The sequence below is a fragment of the Amia ocellicauda genome, chromosome 13 (assembly GCF_036373705.1).
Source record: "Amia ocellicauda isolate fAmiCal2 chromosome 13, fAmiCal2.hap1, whole genome shotgun sequence".
Classification (NCBI taxonomy): Eukaryota; Metazoa; Chordata; class Actinopteri; order Amiiformes; family Amiidae; genus Amia; species Amia ocellicauda.
Genome location: NC_089862.1, coordinates 13,188,655 through 13,207,855, shown reverse-complemented (window position 1 = coordinate 13,207,855; position 19,201 = coordinate 13,188,655). Strand labels below are relative to the sequence as shown.

General features: G+C 44.7%; 1 protein-coding gene across 6 annotated transcripts in view; it reads left to right on the top strand.

Annotated features, from left to right (window-relative positions):
* LOC136766464 (von Willebrand factor C and EGF domain-containing protein) overlaps positions 1-19,201 on the top strand; it is a 29,502-nt gene that overhangs the window by 994 nt on the left and 9,307 nt on the right. For all 6 annotated transcript variants that reach the window (XR_010821746.1, XM_066719925.1, XM_066719924.1 and 3 more), the window contains exons 2-19: positions 1,659-1,759; positions 3,079-3,168; positions 4,793-4,852; positions 8,403-8,522; positions 9,323-9,481; positions 9,783-9,899; positions 10,608-10,730; positions 11,133-11,258; positions 11,370-11,495; positions 13,377-13,502; positions 13,763-13,843; positions 14,873-16,500; positions 16,675-16,765; positions 17,236-17,318; positions 17,904-17,991; positions 18,379-18,464; positions 18,690-18,807; positions 18,933-19,018. Coding sequence is in view for 5 of the 6 variants with exons in the window: in XM_066719925.1 (XP_066576022.1) it covers positions 1,659-1,759; positions 3,079-3,168; positions 4,793-4,852; positions 8,403-8,522; positions 9,323-9,481; positions 9,783-9,899; positions 10,608-10,730; positions 11,133-11,258; positions 11,370-11,495; positions 13,377-13,502; positions 13,763-13,843; positions 14,873-16,500; positions 16,675-16,765; positions 17,236-17,318; positions 17,904-17,991; positions 18,379-18,464; positions 18,690-18,807; positions 18,933-19,018 (3,409 nt within the window). In the remaining variant the exon portion in view is untranslated. The remainder of the gene's footprint in view (positions 1-1,658; positions 1,760-3,078; positions 3,169-4,792; positions 4,853-8,402; positions 8,523-9,322; positions 9,482-9,782; positions 9,900-10,607; positions 10,731-11,132; positions 11,259-11,369; positions 11,496-13,376; positions 13,503-13,762; positions 13,844-14,872; positions 16,501-16,674; positions 16,766-17,235; positions 17,319-17,903; positions 17,992-18,378; positions 18,465-18,689; positions 18,808-18,932; positions 19,019-19,201) is intronic.

Here is a 19,201-nt window from a genome sequence, read left to right as displayed (position 1 = left end):
CATTCCTAGCATAGGACAATATATGTGCTATTTTAACATGCTGCCCATTAATGGGAATTGTTGACAGTTGAGAATTTCCTCTTGTCATTCAGTTACGTACCAGTTAATTACCAACAAAACTAAATTTGGAAATATGAATGTAACTTAATTAGCGTTTAGGTTATTATTATTATTTTATTGTGATTATGACCTAGGTATTTTATTCTGAAACGTGATATGTCTAATACTTCTATGTTATTGTCCAACACCCATTCAATGTCTGGGTCTAACGAAATTAACCATTTATTCTCTGTGTGAACTCCCACCAAATTCAAGCATTGTTAATAACTGGGATCAAAATAGCTCAATCTACAACTATAAATGATTCGTGTTTAACTTTGACTCAGTATGCAGAGGGAGTATAAGAGCTCAGTTCCTTGTATGTCTACTATAAAGACGTTTGCAGATGTGATGTGATAGGACAATATAATACATACAATTATTTATTTTTATAGCCAAGCTCAGATGGTGGAAAAGTCTTCGTAGCATGAGTAAAGAGAGGGGGCCTATGTTTAAATATGTTTCATTGATGATAACAAAACACTGATGTCCTCACAATATAGGACTCAGAAACAAACAAACAAACAAAAACAAAAAACAGAATCCAACTTCAGATCAGTCAAAAGCTTTCTGCTGTTTTCCATGTCCTTCCTTTGCTGACAGTCTTAAAACAAATCTCGTCTTCTCTGTATTTAACTTCAAGAAATGTTGCCACCTCCTGACATCAGCAAGTCACCGACCGAGCAAATACAGAAGTGTCTCCTGGTTTCAAAGCAAATACGAAAGTGTGTGTCCTCACTCCTCAGCAGGGCAGTGAAAACTACACTGTTCACTAAGCAAGTTCACCTGGAAAGACTGCAATGATTCAAAATAAATAATACATTAATGATAAGGCATTCATAATAGCATAACGACGCTATTCAACAAATCCCCATTAGATCTTAAAATGTGTGGTTTTGGATTGTCAGACGGCACATGATGAAGTCACTGGGGAATCATTAAGTGGGCCCCCATTTCAGACAAGGCATTCAAACCTAAACACAGGGTTTGGAACGTATACGCTATTCTCCAATGAAATTCATGGACAATTGAGTGGCCTTCAAGGTAATTTTGCTCAGACAAAAATCATTAATATACTCCCCTGTGGTCATTTTATTACACACTTCAGGAAATACTAATGAAATTAATAAGATGTAATGCTTAATAAAAGTATAATAGACGATCTTTACAAAATCTATTAAATCTCACATTTTTTTGAGATTGCAGGATAGTTTGTGTAAGAATGCTGCAGCAGTATTTTTCAGTATTTTTTCCTTATTTGTGTTGTTGAACTTGAATCCTTGTATATCCCTCAATCAAATCAAGACAGACCTTTCACGCCAAATGCATTTATGGTTAATCTACTTTGAACTCTTTATAGGAGAGCATTATCAGATTTTTCTAAAGTTGTAACTGAAACTAAGTATAACTTTCTAACTAAATGAGATCCTGTGTTGTATAGTTTTAATAGTACTTCCTTTACATCTGTCACTTTTCTACAATTTTAAATCTCTTCCTACATTCACACACACACACACCTTTTCCCCTGTTCCCCCTCCTGCTCCTGCTCTGTTCCTCAGCCACAGACCTCGTTCGGGCCCCCACAGGTGCCAGTCTGGAGGGGGGAGTGTGTGCTGTCCTGGCTGGGCCCCCTCTGCTGTGAGCGGCCTCTGTCTGACACGTGAGTAACCGACCGTCCAGGACAGATTCTTCCTCTTCTGTCCATCAATGTCCTATAGAAACTAATTGCAATGGAAAATAATGCCCACTTTTTAAATTAAATCTTTGATTAATTAAATAAATAAAAGAGATTCCATGTTATCAATTAGGGAAGGGAACAGATAATGAATTACCATGTGCTCATGTCAGGGCAAAATGTGCTTTTCATTAAACTTTCTCAAAATGATCAGTGTCTACATTTAGTGTAGTGCTTTTTTTTTTTGGGGGGGGGGGTTCGGTGATACAACAGTCCTACTTATACCTTCCACCCGAGGGAACAATCAAATTGAGTAAACCTTGACATGACTGTGCTTAAGCAGACCAAATAACTAACAATCTGTAGTGGGTTTAGAGAGAAACTCATCATAGAACCTCTTCCTTTTCCATACAAGTAAAACATCCCACTTTGTAACAGTGAAGAAGCAGTTCGCAGTGGGGAGTCTAGTGCAGATAAGTTTGATAGGAGTAGAGGTACTTTGTCCCCAAGTCTCCACTCACTGATGAGCGTTATCGCGATTTCCACACAGAATTAGCTAATTTCTAGAGCTATTTACACACTGTGTAAGTGCTGAGGTGCGGGGGAGGGTAACCCCTTGCTGCCTACAGGTTGCCCCTCCAGTGCCTGTGAGAACATCTGCACTGGAAATCTCCAGCTGTGTGTCTGGACTGGGGGCACTGCTTAGTCCTGTTCTGCCGAGCTGCATTATTTAAACCACAAGGGGAGATTTTGTGGTGTTTCCTTTTTTTTTTTTTTTTTTCTCTAGCACACATTATTTATGCCTCTGGTCTGTTCATTATCAACACGCATACCCCCCAATACTCATGCTCTCGCTCTCTCTTTCTCTCTGTGCTGTGTCTCTGCTGTTTGAACTCAGTTGCTCTTCAGACCAGGAATTTTGCATGTCTGTCATCTCCACTCAATGCGGCAATTCATCTTGTGATTGTCAACAAACTATCTATTATGGTCGAGCCACGGACTATGGGCTAAACTGTAAAGCTCATACTAAAAGGAGTCTCTGCCGAGTAACTGAATCAGCTGCCTGTGTGTCAGGTGCACACACAGCTAGCTGTTGCAAGTCCTTGCCCCTGAATCATGTTGTGTAGCTGCTCTATTGACTCAAAGACCCATTCCTTCCATATCAAAAGACTGTAAATGCTGAGAATTGAACTAAACCTTGAGAATTGACTCTCTCCCTCTCTTTCTCCCCATGTGTCTCTGTGTGTGTCTCTCTCTCTCTCTCTCTCTCTCTCTCTCTCTCTCTCTCTCTCTCTTTCTCTCAGCGGTGTGTCCGTTGGGCTGTGGCAGTGGGCTGTGCATTGCCCCCAATCTGTGTCTGTGCCATGGAGGGAAGCAGGGATTCACATGCCAAGGTACCTGGGGTTAGATCTACCCAGAATATTTCAAATCTGGAGAAACGTTCATAGCCAAAGAAATAGCAAGTTAAAGGGGGGAAAGATATGTTTATTTGTAGTGTTCATTGTAGTCCTCATATTAATCTTTTGAGTGTTAATTTCAACGTGGCAGTTAGTAGTAGTCATTGTCGTTAAGGCAGTAGTATTGGAGCTAGTTTTAGTAGTGTAGTATAAAATCCAAGGAGAACGTTGCTCACTGTCAAAACATTGTGATATATTGGTTTGTTTCCTCTGAAGCCTTGGGCTGCTGCTTTGGAAGAAGGGGGTTGCTGCTGGCTCCATGAGTTCCTTTGGGGAATAGCCAGATGAAACACTGGGAAACAGATGAGTCTCAGTGGACCCAATGGTGTCCTGTCATTTGTATCTCTCATTCTCTTCTTATCTTGGCCCGTAATTCAGTCAGTTTATCCGGATGGAAACTATGAGTGTGTTTATCCGCGTGTGAAGGCAGGCCTCCCTGCACTGTCAAGGCTGTGGGCTGCTGGGACTGACTGGGGCAGCTCTCGGTCAGCCCCTTACATCTGTTCTTTAGTTGAAGACTCTTCTGTGACACCTTAGATGGAAATTGTACTGGATTTTGTGTTCAAAAGCCTTACAGAACCCTGTAGGACTGATTTGATAATCCTATTGTTCTTCCATGGGTGGAAGAAATTTGTGAAAGGGTGCTGCAAGCTGTTTACAGTGGTCTTTAAAGACTTCCCCTCCCCCAAGATGTTTTTGTGTGTTTTGCCTGGTTCCTTTAATGACTTCAGTGAAAGCATCATCACTGACTTCTTCCATGCGTTCACAGCGCTCTGAGGAACAAGCTGCATTCTCAAATATGTTTCCACTTAATTTCTGGTTGTGGTCTGTGAGCGCCATTAGAGGTAGTTGTTGAGGTTCAGTGGTTTTGAAGATTATAAAAACTGCACCCCCCCCACCCCCCCGTCATACACAGTAAAACAAAAAAATCAGGCTTCCCAACCAACTAAACAAACTATTCTTCAGTAAGGAGTGAGTGCGTGTGGGCTGGACCCTGTTATAATTAGGGTTTCATCATAGCATTGATTTGACCTTCACAATGCTTATTCTGAGAAATAATTTATTTTGCAAAGCTTAGATAATCCGTGTGGATTAACAATGCAAATGTATGTGTAACACAACAAAAACCTTTCCACTTGTGCCAAATTCTGTATCTGGTCTAAATCCTTTTGGATTTCCTTGGATTCCTTTGTCACTTGCCTGGCTGTGTGTCTTCAGAACGGCAGCAATATTCACATTATACCTCACTGGTGAAGCTAATTCTGGTAACAAATAAGAAAAGACTTTTGTTAGTCACCTTTCTTATGTTTTTATATTCATTGATTGAGACTATGGCTGCATATCGATGGAGAAGTTGATCTCAGGTCCCTGTAGGCCAGGCTATGAGGTGTCTGTGAGGAAAGCAGATGCTGGTTTGTGGTGCTGTTGATGTCCAAGTGCCAGTACACACTGCCAGTCAGTCACACTATTAGTGCATAGGGCATCATGCCTGCTCTTGGTTCAGTACCCACACAGTGCAGCTGGAGAGTCCATGACAAGCTTGTTTGTCCCATTATTTCAGGCGAGGGCCGTGCCGCGGGGTTCCCATCTGATGACTTCGCAAACAATTCCCAGCTGGAGGGTGAGTTAAACCTTGCGTTTCTAACATGTCCTGTTTCTCGTGCCGCTTCGTCAGAGGGGCGCTCAAAGCTCTTTCCACTTCAAAGAGACTCACTTTATTCACCAGCTGAAGTGCAGTAGCCTGGAGTGGTTCTGGCATCTTACTAGACAGCAGATGATGTGGCGGCGCAAGGAAGTACTTAGCTAATTGAACTATAGGAGCAGGATTTTAGTTCAACCAGACTGGGTAATCCTGAAATGGAGTTTGGCCTGGGCAACAAGGTTAGGAGTCCTACTGTTTAGAATATTCCTGTGTGATCTGTAATAAGCAAAGTCAAGTAGTCAGAGCATCAGTTTACTGTCTCATCCAAAATACAGCTTTTCCTAGAGCCTAGTGTCTCTTCTAGTCAACATTCTGTGTTACTGGGTGGACACTCACAGAGAGAAGCGTCTACCTACTGACCCACCAACACCAGTGAACCCTGATGCTGGGGCAGTCACACACAGAGGAACAAGTCTCTCATAAGACCAAGGGGGCCGATTAAGAAAACTCATCCAACTTTTACCACCTCTATTTGAAAAGATGAACAATAAACATCCAATGGTACATAACCAAAACAATTAAGCATTTTATAGTTTAGTTCCATTACAGTAGCATTTTGAAAGTTTTATGTGACTCTTCCCCACTTTTGGGCTTTTTGTCCCCTCATTAGGAAAAACAGGTGGTAACTAAACTGGTAAACATTTTATGAACATGACCCCTAAATGGTGACACCCCACCCTCCATTCACTTTAAGTTGTGCGCATTGACACATATGCAAATGACTCCAGGCACGGCCCTTGAGAGTCACCTTGTAAAGGGGCTAGCAGCATGTTCTTTGACTTGTCATTTCCTCCCCCCTCCACATATGGACACAACACCATCAGAGGCCCACGGTGACTCACAATCACCCCAGCTCTGTCTGCTCTGCCAGACCCCTTCCTAGAGACCAGTTGCATATTTGCACATTGTTCAAAGAAACAGACGTTTCAGCACGAGCAGAGTGAGATGTGCAAGCAAATGAGGAGTCTCAGATATAGTAGTAAGACTTTAAACTGTAACAGGCTCAGTGCCTCGCCGTTGTGTCATTAACACCCAGCGCCATGTGTCTCCAAGCTATGCAATCTCCTGCACTCTTCCTTCTCAGCCTGGGTCCCCTATACTCTCCACACAGCATTTTAACAACATTTACCATAGTAAAGCAACACTGTTATTAGCTAAATATCTTCAGAACACATTTACCACATGTTTTCCTTGATTCCCTCCATGTTTTCACAGTGACCAAGTAAGCATCTGTATGTTTTAACTTTGCTTCGCTCCACTCTACTATGGTAATACTTAAACTGAAATTAAGGTTTCCAAGTGGCCTTGTTATGACACTCCGCGTGCCGTCTGGCTCAGTCTAAACACTGGAACCCTGAACCCTGTCTGGCCCCCCCCGGCACCCAGGGGGGGGAGTATTTATAGAGCCTGGGCCTGCTGCCACTGCAGCCCCCAGAGGGTTCACTTATTCAAACTATTCATCACAAAGAAAAAATCCCTAAAAACATACCATCAAATCAAACCACCATCCAACCCCTGGGGGAATTCAGTCAGGCTGAAACAAAAACAGACACATTCCCCCACCATTTATGTGGAGCCCCCTTCTGCAAGACAGAGAGAGAGAGAAAAAGAGAGAGCGAGAAAGAGAAGCAAGGGAGAAGAAAGGCATGTAACTGGATACACACAATAGAGATAGACAGGAAAGCTCACAGTTATATACATTACAGGCTTGATAGGGCTGAGTTGGGGAATTTACAGTAGTCATGCAGGCGTTGCGATGGGGAGTCAGGCAGTCATGCTGTACAGAAGAAGACTCATGGGCAGACAGAGATAGACACATACGATGGTACAAAATAAGATGGTGGGAGACGAGGCGAAGGAGGGAGAAGGAATCGAGCCTCACACTGTGCTTCTGTGATGGCCTCCTCTAGAATGTTGATAGCATAAAACGTCCTTTTGGTAGGTTCCTGTTGTATCATCATAGTATTAAAACTCAATGAAAGCACGCTGAATCCAGAAACGCCAAATGTGAGAACAGCAAACGTATGTACGATATGGGCAGAAAATGTCGGAGTGGAACATTGCAATGAAAATGTACCATGTTAAACTTTCATAAGGAAGTGGGCAAGCTGGCTGCCGTCTCCCTGGCACAGGCAGAGTCTTACAACGTTCCCGGGCAACAGCGCATTAGTTTCTGTTGTATCGAACAAGCACAGTCATGTGCAATATACGAGCTGTGAAATCTGGGGGGAAAAAGCTGCTTATTTAGAAACGCCTCATGGAACTGTTTACAAATGATTGCAGAAGCATGAGTTGTGTTCATTAGAAAGTATGTGGTCTGCTTTGAAAGGGTACCAGGACGTCTTTTTATATGGTGGTAGAATTCCTTCTTGATCCACTGGATGGTTGTGATCTGTTTTTCTTCTTCACTAAATGGTTTAATGAATGGCGTGCTCTTCCGCTCCAACCCTGAGGAGATGAGAGGGTGCCCGAGCTGGGGGCTGCAGTGTCAGTGGGGCTGAGGAGCGCTGCTCAGGGCCTGTGGTTTGGCTGGCCTGCCGCTCTGGCTCGGGCTGACGTCTTCATTAAAACGAGTCTGATTTGCGGCACAGCAACACAGAGCAGCGCTGATTGCAGTCCTCCACAGCTGCTCATTAATGCAGCTCCCTGGGGAGGAAGTGGAATCCCCCTTGGCCAGCAGCACTGAGACACACGGCCCACTCCACAGCCCTGACAGAGACCAGGAAATGGTTTGAACCATCAGGGATAAATTGAGAAGAACCGATGAAAGAGCAGAACAAAGGATGATGCTTCAACACATCATAACATGGCTAGGAAATTTCCTGCATTTTGATTAGCTATTAGCAATGAAGTAGAACTGTCTAAAGCATGACCACTAGCCAATCAAAGCACAGGAACTGTCTAAAGAAGCATTACAAAAAATGTTCCAGTGATACATTTCATATGGAGGATAGTTATTCATTGACAACTCTTCAAGAAGATACTTTTTTTATGGAAAAAAATGTGGGTTGTGCTTTAGTTACAAATTGAAATAATATAGGAATGGACATATCCTATTACTTAATATCCTTCCTGTAGAAAACTTGCACAGCAGGGCTCTCCAGCTTGCATTCCCTTCTTTAGATCTGCAATGACTCCATTGGCCATATGGAAAAACATCTTCTGTAACATAATTATCAATCTTTTTGTGAAATAGACATCTTTATTCAGAACCTAAATTGCTTTATCTTCTGTGTGTTGTGTTTGTTCTGTACTTTCTTTGTGGGCATGTTCTTGTCTCTCTCATGTAAAGAAACATCATCCTCTAGTGGCAAAACAGAGTTACAGATTCACCAATGATGTGCATACAAAATTATACGTTAAAGTGTCAGCATTTTTGTGTGTAAATCAATGTGTTTTTGTATGTGCAGAAAATTATTTAGGGTTGGTATGTGTGTTTCAAAGTCTCTGACTACCTTGTCTTGTCCAGGAAGTCCCGCCTCCTGCCTGTCTGCAGGCTGTGAACACACCTGTGTTATGATTGGAGGATTCCCAGTCTGCAGTTGCTCCCTGGGATACATTCTGGCCAAGGATGGACGCAGATGCCAGGGTGAGTCTGTCTCTCTGTCCATTTGTCTCCCTGTGCTTGTTTGGAAGTGGGGAGGCTTAGCAGTTGTCTGGTGCCACAGAGACAGTAAATCTGACTTTCTGTTGAAGTTCTTGATTGGCTGTAAAGTGTGCAATCAGATTTTTCACAAAAAGTCATCAACTGTATTCACTCAGTATTCTCTTTAAAAGCCAATTCTGTATTCTGCTGTATTGTGTTTTATTGAGTTGTAAAGGATAGCAAGGCAGCCAAGCCTCAGACTAAGGATGTAATCCTCACTCCAGTAAATGTAGCCCAATTAGACTATACCAAGGAAACCCCCATTTTACCATTAGCATCCTGACATGAGCTAAACTATCAACAAACAGTCATACACTTCCAAAAAGTCATATGAATTTCCCCTTAAGTGAACAAACAATCATTGGATTGTTCACCCAGTTAAAGCCTCAGTCTGTAGCCCAGAGGCTGCTGGATTATACCCAGGCGATGCTATGCTCACTGTGGTTAGGGGCTCCGAGGGGGAAGCACAGCTTTGGCCAAATGGGTGGGTTGGATTGGCCAGGGATCCTTGGCTTTATTCAGCTAATGGGGCGTCTGTAAGTCTATCAACATTATCATCCATCTTCTTCCTGCTCCAAACGCCCCGCTGTTCACTTCCTATAGTCATGTGAGGGGAGGCAAATGGTTTGATGGGGAGACACACGTGTGCTGTCTTTATCCCAATAGATGTTCTTCCTTCCCTCTCTCTCCTCTTCCTCCTCCTCCTCTCTCTGTGTCTCTCTCTCTCTCTCTCTCTCTCTCAGATGTGGACGAGTGCTCTCGGTTCAGCGGGGCGTCTCTGTGTCAACAGGGCTGCAGAAACACCTTGGGCTCGTTCCGCTGCCACTGTTACAATGGCTACCAGCTCTCTGCCAATGGGCGCACTTGTGTAACAGACGCCCCGGCATCTTCCGGCCAGGAGGGTAAGGGGATTGCAGTCACACACTCACTTATACACACATGGACACAACTTGTGTACAAAAACAACCACGCATGGCTGCAGCCTGGCTCCCACCCCTATCTCTGTTTCTGACCAGAGGGGCTGGTTAACATGTCTGTATCGCTATATATGATGCTGCTAATGTCTTCCAGACACCTGACCTTTCTATCACCTTTAAGCCCAGCATAGCACAGCTTAGGTTGGTGTGTATGAGTGCGTGGGAGTGCGGGAGTGCCGTGGATGTGCGTGGGTGTGCATTAATCCATGCAGTGGTCTTTCCCCAGGCTGTGGGCAGTATGGCTGTGAGCTCCTGTGTAATCATGGAGGCTGTGAGCTGGTTTCTCGGGTCTGTCCTGCAGGGTTCTCCATGACTGAGACGGACAGCGGAGTCACCTGCACAGGTACACAGCTCTGTCTAGTCCTTTCTGCCTCTAATACTACTATGTATTTATTATTATTGTATTCCTTAGCAGACACCCTTCACAACTTCACAAGATTCACAAAGCATGACAAATTATATGTCAGTCAAGTTTGAAAAATAAATCACATAGTATAATGTATCATTGCTACAGGACTTCAGTGAGAGATCTTGACATTTCTAAGCATTTTAATGAACTTACAAAGGTGAAGTCTTCCACCAACAGTACAGGTTGAGAAATCTGTCCTGATCAAGTTCCATTAAGTGAGACCAATATCAGACAGATTTTGAGAAAGATATCAGGTATTGTTTAAGCCTGTGAGAACAAATGAAACTTCAAAGCAGGAACTGGCAACTGGAGATTCATTCAACTAGGAACACAGTCAGTGTCAGTTTGTCAGAGTAGAGATGTTGCTGAAGGTCTCTTGCTCAGGAGAATACCCATGGTGGAGGGGATTTGAAACCTGAGGGTGGCCTGTGTGCACGAGCCAGATGTTGAGTAATGCCACTTCGTGCCAGTCACAAATCTAGCTGTAGAGCTGGAGCAAGTCTGTAAGCAGAGCCACCTTCCTGTTTCCACTGCTCTCTGTCTCTCTGCCTGCCTATGTCTGTCTGTCTGTCAATGTAGTGTCTAAGGTTGTGTCACTGTGTGGCTCAGGGAGGTTCTCAGTGATGTTATCCCTCCTCTCAGATATTGATGAGTGTTCTGGGGGAAGGTCACCATGCCAGCAGCAGTGCCTGAACATTGCTGGAAGCTACCAGTGCTCCTGCCGTGCTGGATTCTACCTCCATGGCAATGGGCGCACCTGTGTAGGTATGGAGCTGTACACATCTGTCTTGTGAGCGTCTGAAATTACACACAAGAACAGAAGCCCTGCTATTGAGTGTAAACATGTCACTGGAGTAAATCCATACTGTCTACTGCAGTGACTGGACCCAATGGATCTTTGAGGACTAACTGAGTGTTATAATGAGAATGAATAGGAATATTGATTACTACATTAATTCAGTTCACTGCAAGCCTTGATATCCTTAACACAAGTCACCTGCTATGAGTCCTGGCAGGCAATTTGCAAATAAATCCTCTTCACTCTCGAACTGCCCTCTCGAAAAGGGTTTTTTCCTTTGAATATTAGACTCCAAAATTCTTGATTTACCGATTTTACCAATGACCCTTCTCTGTCTCTCCGTCCCTATCTCTGCCCGCCCAATCCAGATGTGGACGAGTGCTCCAGCCCCGCCCCCCCTCGCTGTCAGCAGCGATGTGTCAACACTGTGGGCAGCTTCCACTGCGCCTGTCGCCGTGGGTACCGCTACAGCAGCCAGCGACACACATGTGCAGGTAGGCAGGGGGCAGGTGGGACTCTACAGTTCACCTGTGTTCAGGACTGGTATGTATGTTTGTACATCTCTGTGTGTTTGTGTAAGTACAATTCTCTTCTCCTTGTTCCAGATGTTAATGAGTGCGAGACTCTGGCCTTGGCTGTGTGCCAGCACTCTTGCCGGAATTCACCTGGTAGCTTCCAGTGTCTCTGCCCAGATGGACACAAACTGCACCCCAATGGCAGGAACTGCACAGGTCTATCATGTGTATCAAAGCCAATGAATGTTTTTTTTACATGCATGCAGCTCTTATGAACATTTGCTTTTTAACCTTACTCCAATCAGATATTTAGTCCAGGCTGTTGATTGGCTGAGCAGTCAGTGGAATACATATACAGTTAGGTCCATAAATATTTGGACAGTGACACAATTGTCATCATTTTGGCTCTTTACCCCACCACAATGGATTTGAAAGGACACAATCAAGATGTGCTTTAAGTGTAGACTTTCATCTTTAATTTGAGGGTAGTTACATCCAAATTGGGTGAATGGTGTAGGAATTACACCACTTTTTATATGTGGTCCCCCCAATTTTAGGGGCTCAAAAGTATTTGGACAAACTAACATAATCATGAATTAAATTTGAGTTTCAATACTTGGTTGCAAATACTTTGCAATCAATGACTGCCTGAAGTCTGGAACCCATAGACATCACCAGATGCTGGGTTTCTTCCCCGGTGATGCTCTGCCAGGCCTGCACTGCAGCTGTCTTTAGTTCCTGCTTGTGAAATGCTGCTCAATTGGATTCAGGTCAGGTGATCGACTTGGCCATTGCAGAACATTCCACTTCTTCACTTTAAAAAAGTCTTGGGTTGCTTTCGCAGTATGCTTTGGGTCATTGTCCATCTGCACTGAGAAGCCGTCCAATGAGTTTTGAAGCATTTGGCTGAATCTGAGCAGATAATATAGCCCTAAACACTTCAGAATTCATCCTGCTGCTTTTGTCAGCAGTCACATCATCAATAAATACAAGGGAACCAGTTCCCTGGGCAGCCATACATGCCCATGCCATAACATGCTTCACAGATGAGGTGAGATGCTTCGGATCATGAGCAATTCCTTCCCTTCTCCAAACTCTTCTCTTCCCATCAAGTTGATCTTTGTCAATCTGTCCATAGGATGTTGTTCCAGAACTGTACTGGTTCTTTAAATGTTTTTTGGCAAACTCTAATCTGGTCTTGCTGTTTCCTGTTTACATCTGGTGGTAAACCCTCTGTATTTACTCTGGTGAAGTCTTCTCTTGATTGTTGACTTTGACACAGATATGCCTGCCTCCTGGAGGGTGTTCTTGATCTGGCCAACTGTTATGAAGGGGTTTTCTTCACCAGGGAAAGAATTCTTCTGTCATCCACCACAGTTGTTTTCCTTGGTCTTCTGGGCCTTTTGGTGTTCCTGAGCGCACCAGTGCATTCTTTCTTTTTAAGAATGTACCAAATAGAATTGGCCACACCTGATGTTTTTGCTATATCTCTGATTGGTTTGTTTTGATTTCTCAGCCTAATGATGTCTTTCTTCACTCGCAGTGGCAGCTCTTTGGACTTCATATTGAGGGTTAACAGCAACACATTCCAAATGCAAATACCACACTTGAAATCAAATCTAGACTTTTTATCTGCTTAGCTGTAATTGAACTAAAGAGGGAATAACACACACCTGGCCATGGAACAGCTGAGACAGCTGAGCACCCAATTGTCCAATTACTTTTGAGCCCCTAAAATTGGGGGGGGGCACATATAAAAATGGGTGTAATTCATACACTGTTCACCCAATTTGGATGTAACTACCCTCACTACTACCGTTTACACTTAAAGCACATCTTGATTGTTTCCTTTCAAATCCATTGTGGTGGCGTACAGAGCCACAATGATCACAATTGTGTCACTGTCCAAATATTTATATGATGTAGTTCAGTAGATTAAAGCAAATGTGTTGATTTAATAAAATTATATCAGAGTTCCTCTCTATGTTTTCCTTATCCAGACCTAGGTTATTATTCCAGGAAGTGGTTCAGGGCTGATTTCAACTGGTGTTCTTATGACAGCTCTGAGTGACTAACAGAACATCGTTGTCATTCCAGATGTGGATGAGTGTGCTTCTCCTCTGTCCAGCCCCTGTGCCCAGCTGTGCATCAACACCCTTGGGAGCTTTCACTGCCACTGTCACCATGGATACAGTCTCAGCAGTGATGAGACATCCTGCACAGGTACCTGCCCCGCAGGATGCTGTTAGCTTGGGGAAGAAGGGGCTGGATTTTCTGGCTGTTTATGTAGATGTCTGTGTCTTGAAAAGCAAGGTGTTTTATGGCACAAGGCCCCACATTCCCAGCCTAAACACTTCACTAGAGGGAGCTCTCAATAAATTAAACACAAAGCATGTAGGATTTCCAGGGCAGATTGTTGTAGAATGATGCATATAGAAAATCCCATAATTGCTTAATCTGTCATTCTGCTCTGCTGCCCCTAGTGGAGACCTCACCTTGCCTGACTTGTCAGAGTCAGTGTCCTCCAGGAATGATGCTGTTACCCAATGGTGTTGACTGTACAGGTAATTTCACTCCTACTCTATTTTTTGTTTCAGCTGAGGTCTTAATTACAAAGTGGAGCATATTTGTTCTCAACTGGCTAATTTAGAAGTGACAAGCTATTTATTTTAGCTGTGAACAAGGACAGACCAGGAGCACCCTAAAGTAACTCTCGGGAAGTTCTTAAAATGTATTTTTTGCAGAGGTAAAATTAGAGACATCATTAAGTTGGAGAAACACTGTAAAATATCAAACGAGAACATACATGTAAATCAAGTAAACAATCACAAGCAACGTAATCTTCAAATTCACCCTTAATCGTAGTGCAGGAACGCATAGTCACGGAAGGCTTACAGAGACTGACACACATGCACACTCAGCGTTTGGGGAGTATAGATCGACCCACAGCCAGGCAGAGCAGAGATACAGATGCACACATGATCTATGACAGGAGGCAGCTGATGGGGAGCGCTTTGATGTTCCTTCAGATCCAGGGCTCTTGGCTGCTGTCTGATGGAACAGTTCAGGCTCCTCAAAGGCTCTGTGGCCCAGGGGAGCTGATAGCAGCCTGGTTATCAGCAGTGCTGTGCTGTGCACTTCCTCCCACTGTATTCTGCTCCATTACCAACTCGCTGCCATGGGTCCTTGCACTCTTTATCTGCAGGTCGCCACACAGAGACTCACATTAGACAGCTGGAACACATCAACAGTGTTGTCGCAATATGATTACATCCAGGCCAGGTTCTCCACAGATATGTCAGCATGGCACTGGCAGCTGGGGACAGATGATAGTGGTGATGGTTGAGGGGGTTGCCTCTCATGTTTGTTCCATATTGAAGTTGTTTCAAGTCCAAATGGTAAACTCCACAATTCTTCTGCTTTTGTAACTTTGAAATTGAACAAAATTGTAGTATAAAGCAAATAGGATGGTACAGCTCCATTGTAAAGCTTACATGAAAGCCATTAGGGTAATTCTGTACAGGAATTACAGAAATAAAAACTGCACAGTCCCGTTGACTTTCCCTGTCTTCACATTGTGCTCTGTGTTTCAGATGGGCCTGATCCCCTGGACTCTCCCCCTGTTCTCCAGGAATCTCCTCTGCTCTTATCAATCAAGACGAGTCATTCCGCAGCTCCTGCCGCCACAGAGACGCTCACCTTTCCACCAGTCTATCGCTCTCCATTATTGACCTCTGTAGATCTGCCAAGCCTACAGGCCAGATTATCACACCCAACCTTCCAACCATCTCAGCCCTCTGTAAAAATGTTCAAAGCTACTCCTATAGTAGATAATGAGCTCTTAATAGCTCCCACCATAGAAACAACACTTACCACAGTACGTTATGTGGTTACCAACCATTATGTAGTCACTGCCACGGATTACACTCCTTTTGTAGCCAGTCCTAGCTCACACACTCCCCCTATAGCCACTCTCACTTCTGAGGTCTATCCTGCACTCCTTCCTACTGAACATCCCCATCCTGCCACCGGTCTGACCTCGAACATCCTCAGGACAGTACCTGCCTCCTTATCAACCCTTTCTACAGCTCCTCCACCCTCAAATGCCCTACCTACATCTGCTCTTGACTTCAGGACTACACCAGCTGTCTCCACCCTTCATTTACCACCTGCCAACATTTCTATAAATAGGGTGACTTTATACCCTCAGAGCTACCAGAGCCCCAGCCCTGTGCAGCTCTCTACAGTCAACAAAACAATTCATCATCATCGATCTGACAGCATCTTCCATGAATCCCTTTCTACCCTTCCTACAGCAGTGCCATATCAGACTGAGGCACTCACTTCCCTGCCCTCATTCAGCCTACATCTCCCAATCCCCACACCCACACTCACCCTAGAGGATGCCAGCTCCACACCCCTCACTCCCCCACACACCTTGCAAGCCTTCGATGTCACACAAACAACTCCCCAGCTGCTGACAGCCTCTGCCTTCCCCTATGGAGAAGCATCCTCTGCTTTGCCGGCCTCGACAAATCCTTCACCGCAGCCCCAAGTGGCCACACCCACACCTCCACTTTATTCCCACCAGCACAGCCCTTTCATCTCCAACACACTATCCGCCATCACCCAATCCCATGCCACGCTTGCCCAGCCCTCCCAAAACGCTGCACTCCAGCCCTCCAGACAGACACAGCTCACTCCATCAGACATGGACCAGCCCTCCCCACATGCCCAACACAACCCTCCCAGCATGCTTCTTCCGTCCTCACACACCCAGCCAACCCAAAACATCACACCTCAGTCCTCTGTACAGACACAAGCCACTCCATTTAGCACCATCCAGCCTTCCACACATATAGAGCCCACACCACTTAGTGCCCTCCAACCCTCCTCACTGACTTCCTCCTCAGGTCTGCTGTTAAGAGGCGCCACACTCTTGTCTCCTCCTTCACCCGTTGTTGTTGATTCAGAGCTTGATGTCTACCAACGTCTACTCACAGTAGAGCACCTGTTGAGGGCTGCACCCATTGGTTCCCCTCTCACCGATGAGTTGGCACCAGCGGTCGCCCTCCCCATCTTGGGTGTCCTGCCCACCGCCCCTCTCCCCTCACTGTCCTTTTCTCCAGTGTTGACCCCGGCCTTGTGCCTCCACCAGGGGGCGCAATACAGTGAGGGCAGCAGCTGGATGGACCAGGACTGTCACAATTGCACCTGCATGGTAAGACACTAAGACACTTCCAGCTGCTGTGATGGACAGTAATATTTCTTGTTGAATTAGAATAGGAAGAAACGATGACAGGAGTAGCTGCACAATAGTACAAATCATTCAATACAACAATAATAATCATTAAAGTGCCGTATCATCACTGAGCTTCATCCTTTCTCATTACAGGAAGGCTCTATGATTTGCCACAAAGTGACCTGCAGCGTTTCCTGTACCCACCCTGCCTGGGATCCTGAGCACTGCTGCCCCACCTGTAACCGTGAGTCTCTGACTGACTGCCAGGGACCAAGACAGTGACAGAGAGTAATGACTGAGAAGATCATAACTGAGAAGCTCAAAGAGTGAAAATCATAGATTGACAGTTCCATAATGCCTGTTGGCTGAGGGGTGATCTGAGGTGAAGCGGATGAGTCTGATTGGCAGGGTTACTGATGGAGTACAAAGAGGCTGAATTGCAGATTGATTAACACTTCTGCGAAATGAAGAGATGGGTGATGGAGAACTGAATAACTGTAATTGAGTGAGGATGGGATTTTGTGCTTCAAAAAAGGCTATAATAAAATATATAATATATATAAAAGAGTCTTTACAGGTTAGATGAGTGTCAGAAAAGGTAAAGCCCCAGGTTCACTGATACTGGAGTAGATCGTCATTGGAGATTGGCTGTAATTGTAGGGGTCTATAAAGGCTCTCCCTATTTCTTTTTCTTTGCCCTTTCTTCTCTCTCAGGCTGCCTGTACAAAGGGCAGATTCTGGAGGATGAGCACACATTCTCTCCAGAAGATGACAGTTGCACACTGTGTCTCTGTCTGGTGAGTATGGGCTCCTGTGTGTGTGTGAGTGTGCGTGCGTGTGTGTGTGTGTGTGCGTGTGCGTGCGTGTGCGTGTGTGTGTGTTTGTGTGAGTGAGCAGGGGTCCATATGCTCTACGTTCACATGGTTATTCAGTGTTTTTTCTTCTGTGTAATTTAGCACTTGTGATATCCACTGAAATCTGATGTGAACAGAAACAGTATATATACTCAGCTGGAGAATGTTTGACCACATTTCAACAATTCTATAAATGAAGTCAGTCATATTGGTTTGATATCTTTAGGAAATTCCAAAATAAAGCACCTGCCTCCGAGCCATTACTGGAGTAATCTAAAAAAATCTATATTTATTTTTTAAAACCATTCTTCGCTGTCCATTGTAAGTCTGATGTTCTATGTGTGAATCTCAGCCAGGTAAAGATTCATTTCAGGACAAATTGCCAATGCTTTAAATAACTGGGAAAAATGTCATTGTGGACTACAGTTACACAGTCATGTCTGATAATTGACCAATATCAGATGATCCTTAAAGGAATCATGCCGATGAGCAGTATTTGATTGCTTGTTTGTGTCTTTGTGTCCGCAGGGTGGTAATGTGACATGTCTGTCCCCTGCCTGTCCCCCAGTCACTTGTGCCCAGCCTGTCCTGTCTGAGTGCTGCCCGCTGTGCCCAGGTGTGCCCTGTCTCGGCATCTGAGATCTTACTGATCGTACACTTGTATTTTGAGTCACGTAACACAAGAGACAGAGAGCAAATATTACTGTCCAATAATGTCCCTGTGTGCAGCAATTTTGACCTTTTACATTGTGTGCAACATGGACTGCGTGAGGCCATTAGTGTCTGGGGTTTGATTATCTGTATCCTATTCAACATATTAAGGTCAGGCTGTGGAAAAGACTCCTGCACACATACAGGGGGACACAGTGTACAGCATTTAATGCCTACAGTTACTCAATGGCAGCATGCGGTTGAAAAGTGAGGTTGCATAAGTGTTGACAGCCTTTCTGCCTATCTGTGTTTCGAAGGTTTTCACCACCTGTGTGCCTGTCTGTGTTTGCAGTCCAGTGCAGGTACCTGGACCAGGAGTATGCAGAGGGGTCAGAGTTCTCTCCACCTGGAGATGGCTGTGCAACTTGTATTTGCCAGGTACACCCCGTGCCTCGGTCTCTCTCAATAATGTGCTTGCCTTCTTGTGCATAACGTATCCAAACCTGTCTGTCATGTTGCTTACCTGTTTGTTTGTCCTCCTTCCTGTTCCTCTTTGTCCCTGGTCGGTGTAAGGGGTTTAGAATGATCTTGAATTTAATTGGGCGTTTTGTGATGATTATTGTTTTTTGGTGTGAACTGTCATCTTTTCTTGCTCCTGTCCAGAATGGCCAAGTTGACTGTTACTACCCCCCGTGCCCCGTGCTGGACTGCTCCCCAGGGGACTGGGTGCGGGAGGCTGGAGAGTGCTGCCCATCCTGTGCGCAGGAAGAGAAGGAGAGAGGTGAGCATGAATAGGGAGATAGACATGAGAGGGCAGGGAAACCAGCACCTGTTCACACATTCACTTAAACACAGTCTTATGCACACACATACACAAACAACTCCTTTTTTTCTTGTAAATATTAGGCTGCTCTGTAGATGACAATGGGGTGGAGTTTCCTGTGGGACAGATCTGGTCTACTGGAGACCCCTGTGAGACATGTGTGTGCCAGGTGAGCCGAGCAGGAGAGAGAGAGTGTGTGTTGGCATGTGAGTGAGTGGAGGTGTGCTTGTGTGTATGAGCCTGTGTATCTCTATTCGTGACTCTCTGTTTAGCTCCTTTAACTTCATTCTTAGGGCAACTTATCTAGACAACCTTTAGGTCCAGTTACGTTTGTGTTTAGTTGAGTTGTTAG